The sequence below is a fragment of the Octodon degus genome, unplaced genomic scaffold, assembly GCF_000260255.1.
Source record: "Octodon degus isolate 3935 unplaced genomic scaffold, OctDeg1.0 scaffold00065, whole genome shotgun sequence".
In the NCBI taxonomy this organism is placed as follows: domain Eukaryota; kingdom Metazoa; phylum Chordata; class Mammalia; order Rodentia; family Octodontidae; genus Octodon; species Octodon degus.
Window position 1 is genome coordinate 2,785,651 of NW_004524641.1, and position 8,006 is coordinate 2,793,656.

Genomic DNA, 8,006 nt, shown 5'->3' on the forward strand with positions numbered 1-8,006 from the left:
TATTATTTGTTGAAACTGTACTCTCGATTTGATTTGAAACTGTCTCATTGCTATATGTTTATCAATAAAACTTTGAAAAGAAAAAAAAATAAAAAAATAAAATAAACTTTCAGTTCCTAGTTTTCTTATGAAATACTTCTTTACTTCCAAGAAAAATGGGCCCATGGAGACAGCTTAGTGGTCTAAGTGCCTGCAAAGGCAAGCACAAGGACCCAGGTTTGATCCCTGGCACCACATACCCTGCCAGTCCCCTCCCTGGGTGTGCCGAACTGGCCACTGAGCAAGCCTGAGACTGGACTTGGTGGCACATTCCCATAATCCCACTGCTAGGGAGGCTGAAACAGAAACACAACTACGAGTCCGAGCTGCACACTGATACCCTGTGCTAAAAATATATGTATATAAATTTGTTTAATAAAAATAAAAATGTTCTTCTCTGCTCTGACTACTCATGTCCTTCAGGTGTGTCCTTCCTTCCAGACTCACAAAAATCACCCCGTGTCCACTCACACCATCTAGTGGTCTCTTGAAGCAATCAATGGAATTATCAAAAAAGAGATCTCTTAGATAAGAGGAAACAAAAGACATGTAGAAAATAGGAAAAGCAAGAAATGATTGCAATAAAAGTTACTCTATTTGATACATGAAAAAATAAAAATAAAAATTTTTTTTAAATGTTCCTTTTCTTCAATAAAAGAGCAAATCATGGGGCTGGAGAGATGGCTCAGTGGTCTAAGGCACCTACTTAGAACAAGCTTGGCAAAGCATCAGGGACCGCGGTTCAATCCCCCAGCACCACATGCCAGCCAGCCCCGCCCCCTGGTGGGCTGAGCTGGCCACACACACACACTACTGTCTCTGTCTCTCTCTCTCTCTCTCTCTCTCTCTCTCTCTCTCTCTCTCTCAAATAAATAAAAAAAATAAAAAAAAAAGAGCAAATCATGTTATTAATAAATTCTAAACATAGGAAAAGAATGCAAGGTATTTGAAGTGATTTGAATACTCATTACAAGTTTTATTAAGTTGATATTATAGAATCTAAAATGGCTGAAAGCTGTTTACTGAAAAAAATCACAAAGCATATTAAACTTTGTGTGGTTAGTCACGTGCAGAACTGTTTTGAAGAAACAGTTTCAAGGCTGTTATCAAATAATTTAACTAGAACAAAAGTAACTTTTTTTACATTTGAAAAAAGTTTATTACATTTAAGGTATGAAGTTACTAAGTAGTTCAAAATATGTTTTACCAAAGAATATGATTTCACACCAACTTACTTTTTCAATCACGCTATTCTTAGCCTCTATTAAAATAACTATTCCCATCCAGGCAGAATTACTGATTAGAAATCATAATCACTGATATCAAAACAATAAAGTCACATTAAAAATAATAGTATTTGTTTAGCACATTATCACCTGTTTATAAATTGCTTAGCATAATCTTATTTAATCCTAACAAGTTATGAAAATGGTATTTAATTATTTCCATTTTACAGCTGAAGATATTGGACATAGAGAATTACCTAGCACACATAAAGTCACAGAAATACAAATGGGTAAACCAGTATTTAAACCCAGATCTGACTGACTTCATGGTTCATGCTCTTAAGTTAGTATGCTATTATGCCTAATAATCTTACTTAACTAGTAATTTAGCCTATATTATTTATTTTTCCATAAATCATATTCTTTAACTTCATAAAATTGAATAATGAGGGTGGTAGCCCAATCTTCTAGATTAAAGGCTCAAACTTTTTTCTTTTGGTGGTATTGGAGACTGAAGGCTGGGGCATTCACACTGAGCTACACTCCAAAAGTTTTAAAATTTTGAGACTGGGCTAAGTCACTAAGCTGGCCTCAATCTTGTGATCCTCCCACCTCAGCCTCTTAAGAGTGCTGGGATTTGGGTGCACACCACTAAGCGCAAACTACTTTTAAAAGTATTAAAAAAAAAAAAATTGTATCTTCAGCTCCCTGTAGCCCCCACCTCTCTGTCCCTAGTCCTACAGTCTCTATTTAGTTGCAGTCTACTCAGCAACTAAATCTTTGGTTCCAGTTACACTGAAATTCTGGCAGCTTCATGACCAAGCAGACTTGGACCTTTCTCACTTGTCCTCCTGCTTACATGCTGTTTCTACAGGGCAACTTCCTTTTCTCTTCTCTCAACTTGACCCAGAGCTATTTTCTCCTTAACCAACCTTCAATGACTACTTCAGATAAGACTCCTTAGAAGAAGCCTTCTTAAGCACCCAGCAATCTGACCTTGTCTGCATTTCTTCTGCAGTGTAGTGGTCTATCACTTGTGTCTTTAAGTGTGCAAGCGAAGTATATTGAGAACAAGAGTTTTTTAAATGCTAATTGAGAAAAAAATTCTTGATGAGGCTACTGAAAAGATAATTTATATTTTAGAAGTTGACTCCAATTATGAACACATATTCAATTTGACATCCAATGGTAAGCTATATTCTTAACTTTTAAATGATCCTTTACTAAGTTTCAGAAAAATAATAGAGAATACTATTTTAAAATAATTAAATATTTTATTTCTCTTACAAAAATTATAGTTTTGTTTCCCAAAAGAAAAGTATACTGACCAGAAAAGGAATAAACAATAAACAGGTAAGATATCTTCATAGAAATCTGTAATTGATTATCATGCAAAAAAAAATCTAAGCTATACCACTGGTCCCCAGTCTATGGTATCTTAGTAATACAACTTCTATCATAGCACTAAGAAACATTTCCCCTCTCCTTTGATAATACATTCAAAGATTAGAACTTATGTCATCTTATATCATTATAACTTCTCTTTTATTCCTGAATATTGCTAAATGTGTCCAAAATCTTTTTTGGTTTGGAAAAGCCTTTTAAATGACTAAAGCGTTTCTCTACTAACTCAGGGACACATTCCTGTTTTAATTTATCCTATTGCCCTGAATTTAAGGCATTCTAAGAACAAAAATATTAGCTCAGTATTACTTTGTCCATAAAATTCACCATGTATACATAACAGTTTACAGAACAGCAGGAAGCTGGTGAATTTTCTTCTAATCTGTGCAGGAATTCCATGTTTTGGAATTCTGATCTACCTAACCAAACATTAAAAACCAAGCAAGGCTACTACTCGCAAAGTAAATATTAAGTGACCAACAAAATTCTAAAATATATGTGAATCAGCAGAATTTAAATTTCAGTTCTTCTAAAGATGAAATGAGGGTTTTGCTGTCTTCCACCATCATGCAGTGGTGCCTCTCTGGCATGTGACACCTGCCTTGGAGCCAGCCAATTATGGACTGTGGACACCTCTACAACCTGTAAGCCAAATAAATCTTTCCTCCCTTTAAAAAAAAAAAAAACAAAATAATAAGATATAATTAGAGAAATACAGTAAGATAATGCATTATCAGTTCTTTCCTCTGATAACTTCAACAATATTACAGAATATTCTAATAGGCAATGTTAAAACAAAACATTTAAACCTTAACTACCTTTCCTAAAATTCATTAAAAACTCTCAAAGAAAAAATGAAATAAAAACTATACTATATTACCTGTAAAAAAGCAACATCTAAGAGGAAATTTTAAAACATGTTCTTATATTAAAAACTTTATGAAGTACTAATTAAAACTTTGTAAAAAATCTTGGTCTTACAAAGACCTTTCACAGTAATAGTTCTTCACAAAACTGAGTGACTAACTTGTATTTTTTCTCATAATAAATTTGAAGTTGTATTTACCTTCAGATCCCATGATGAAGTGATGGATATCAGGGCCTACAGACATCCGAGGTCCTTGACAACTTTTTTCTATCACACCTCTAGGTGTAACCACTTTCATATGAACCACCTGTTTTAATACAACACAGGATATAAATTCTAGGTATCAGTCAATATGTGTGTACATACACTCATACATTTACAGAAAACACTATTTTTAAAATATTGGACTAAATTATAAATTGTAATGTCATTCAAAATTCTAGTATCCTGGACTATTTTGGAATATCCTGCTGAATTCACATACCTATAATATTTAAATGACAAAACTAAGCAAAAAAAGAGGATACAAATGAATGACCATTTTGTATCTGTATATTCAAAATAGTTACGATAGATATACAGATACCTTCTCTTAATTCAATGAATAGAAAGATTTGTTCCAAAAGTGTTTGTAAACAAAATATTGTGTCTGCATCTTGTACAATGAATAACCTCTAAGAAAACCATATGCAATATATTAATTATTGAAACTGTCCTACTAATTTGATTTGAAACTGTCTCATTGCTATTTGTTTCTCAATAAAATTATGGAAAAAAAATTCTAGTATCTTTTAGTAATTCATTCAGGTAAAGTTGTATAAAAGTTATATAAGAAAAAACTTTCTAAGATTATTACCTACCTCTTGATTTAAATTGGTTAAGTGTATTCATTAACTTAACAATGGAAAAACTTTTTACAAAAATGCAATGCAGTCTAGGATTTTCCACAGATCAAAGAATGACTTTAAAAGTAGCAATTATAATACGTTACAGTTCATCCATTCATTCATTTACATAGTGCTTATTTATGAAGCACTATTATTCATGTCAGGCACTATAGAAGATGCTGAGAATACTAGGGAAAAATTATTCTTGCCTTATTACCACCTTTAATCCCATTTTGGAGAAAAAACAGAATGAAAAAGATGAAATATTAACTATAATGACACTGAAGTCAGGGTGGGAATGGAGATATAGCTTGGTGGTAAAGTACTTGCCTAAGATGTACAGAGCTCAAAGTTAGATTCCTTGCACACAAAACCAAAACAAAACACAAAACCTCAGCCAGCAGTGACTAAATTAAAGGGGAGGACCAGGAAATGTATATGACATACTGCACAGGTAACAAACCAGGTACAGGGGCTGGGGAGATGGCTCAGTAGAGTAAGGACTTCCCTGGCAAGCACAAAGGTCTGAGTTCAATCCCCAGTTCCAAAAAAAAAAAAAAAAAAAAAAAAAACAGGTACAATGGGAAAGAATGATCATCCTAAAAATATCTCCTGATACCTGATTAAGAAAGAAGAATCCAACACATTTTTCACAGATAAATTACAACAATCTGTTTATTACTGAAGGAAATGAACAGAAGTCATCAATAACCAATTCACAAAATGAGAGGACATTTCAAAAGTTTGCATTCAGTAGCAGTTAAAGAAATATTAAAATAAAAATGTAAGTAAAAGGTAAAGTAAAATATAAAGAACCTTAGAGTTCTACTGAAAATATTAGCTGGTACCAAGTTTTAAAGGGCAGTTTGGCTGTAAGTATCCCCAGAATCTTGGGGAATGCATAGATTTCTTGCTCTAGCAATTCAACTTCCAGGAGATTACCCAAAGAAACTGATCAGATATATGCATCCAAGAAATTACAGAAAAGGGTATTTTATCTATTGTTTTGTAATTTTGAAATCAAGAATAATTTAACCACACACTAAAAAAGAAGACTGTTTGGTAGGCCATGAATTAAATCATAAAAATTGTATGAAATAAAAAATGATGAAACAGGGATAGGGATATAGCTCAGAGGAGAGTGCACATCAAATACACACAAGGCCTCTCAGTTCACTCCCCAGTACAACAAAAATAAGTAAAAATAACACAAACCTATATTCATTCATTCATTCATTCATTCATGTTGAAACATTAATATAAAGAACAGATTGTACAGTGTAATCCTGTTTCCTATCACAAACTAGATATAACCATGTATTTGTTATATACCTAGAAAATGGTCCTGAAGGATAAATACAAAAAGTTAAAATTATTGGAAATTATCTGTACTTAAATACAAAGTATAAATGATTTTTTATACTTCAACATGTATTATTTTTTTAAATAAAAAGAAATTGCTTTGTAATTGCTTAAGTTGTTCATATAACAACTGACTTTAAAAGAAGTATTTTCTCAGAAAATTTAATAATCTCTATATCTTACTTTCCTTAGTGAAGATACAGAATTTTTAGTTTGATTTTATTACTATAAATCTTAATTTCCTCTAATAGTGCTTCTAACCAAAAAGTACAGGAACGCACTCATAAGCAGTGAATTATTGCTAATGGCCATTAACTTGAATCCAAAAGTATCAGCATTAAGAAAGTATAATCAGCAATGTTTGGGAAACCCTTGAGTGAAGTCATTAAACTAAGGAGACTTGACTTAAGAGTGTAACTGCAATTTCTTCAAGTGTCCTTGAAAACAAAACACATAAGACTCAGAATTTAGGGTTAAGAATGTATCCCCTATACACAGAAAAACTATTCAAGAACTTGGAGATTTCAGATTACACTGAAAATGTACATTAAATTCAACTTTCTGTAGACTAAATAACTTTTTTTTTTCCAACAATTCAATAAAGTCAGATTAATAAATAAGTATTAATCATGCCTGGAAACCCAGCTACTCAGGAGGCACAAGGGTCAAAACTTCAAGCCCAGCCTGGGCAATTCAGCAAGACTGTCTGAAAATAAAATTGAAGAAGGGCTCAGGATGTAGCTCAGTGGAGAAGGAAGGAAGGAAGGAAGGAAGGAAGGAAGGAAGGAAGGAAGGATAGGAGGGAGGGCAGGTGAAGTAAATTAAGATTGTTTCAGAGAACACGAGATACTCAAAAAAGTTTTAAGTGAAAATATGCTAAGTAATTACTAGGGTAAGTGCATTAGAATGTACACTTATAATCTATGGTCCTTAATTATCTCCCCAAGGGCTGGCCAAATAGCCTAGTGGACTAAAGCACCTGCTTAGACAGGTGCAGGGACCAGGGTTCAATCCCCGCATGCCATGCCAGCCCCACCTCCAGGGCACTCTGAGATATTGAGACTGGGTGTGGTGGTGCACGCCTGCAATCCTAGAGCTTAGGAGGCTGAAAACAGGAGGATCACTTCAAGCCCAATCTGTGTAATGAGACCTTGTAGACCCTATACTAAAATACATTTTTTAAAAAATCTCCCCAAATAAACAGCATGTCTCAGCAGTACTTAAATGTAGTTATTATCAAGTACTTGCCTTATTCTAATACAGTAATAATCCAATAACAAAAAGATCAAATTTTCTCCCCTGCAAATAAATTTAGGTTACTTTAATTGGAGAATAAAAATATAATTTTTAAAATGTCCTCACTTAAAAAAAATAATAATAAAGAGATGGAAGGGTCATCCAGCAGTGGAACACTTGGTGGGTACATGGGGCCCTGTTTAACCACAACACGAGAAAAAAAGAAAAAAAAGAGAGAAGATAACGTGAACATTTACAGAGTTTACAATATAGACCCAAAAAAAAGTCTTAAATTATTGGGTGTTAATTTAAAAGAGTATGTTAGTAAAGATTTGATACTCGTATAAACAGAAATACTTTTAAAAAAAATCTAAATTTTAGATTTGAAAAGTGAAGCCAAACAGGGCCAGGATTAATGTTAGAAACACAAGATTTTTTTTTAAAAACTATTATCAAGATACTGACACTAAGGAAACTAACATTTGCAAAGCACCTACTATATATCAGAAGCACTGCTCATTTTCCCCTGCATGCCCTTTATTTTTCACAACTTTTATGCAGCAAGTATGTATTACTATTCATTTCCCAGAAGACTGAATTTCAGAAAGGTGAACTAATTGGTACAAGGTCACACAAATGAAAAAGTTACAAATTACCAGGAAAAAGCTACAAATGCAATAAATTACACCTAATCCATGACTAGAGTGACCCAAGTCACACTGTTATCACCCTAACTCACAAAAATGTGGTACCAGATAAGCAAAACAAAATGGTAAACACATTAAAGATTGTATCAGGTTACATCACTGCTTAACAGAACAATTTCAACTAACCATAGGCTCTAATTCTACACAGGAAAAAGTTGTTTTCAGAAAAATGTAGAAATACTGTAAAGTAGTGTTCCATAGCAACACTGAAATCACCTAAAGAAATAACAGGCTGGCAGTAGTGGTGCATTCCAGCTGTCAGAAGGCTGAGGCAGGA

At 33.3% G+C, this 8,006-nt stretch overlaps 1 protein-coding gene across 1 annotated transcript in view; it reads right to left on the reverse strand.

The window, feature by feature from the left end:
- Nucleotides 1-8,006, reverse strand: part of Agps (alkylglycerone phosphate synthase) — a gene marked incomplete at its 5' end in the record, with an annotated part of 138,312 nt that overhangs the window by 66,376 nt on the left and 63,930 nt on the right. Inside the window, one exon of the mRNA XM_023719180.1 lies at nt 3,736-3,844. Coding sequence (XP_023574948.1) covers nt 3,736-3,844 — 109 coding nt within the window. The remainder of the gene's footprint in view (nt 1-3,735; nt 3,845-8,006) is intronic.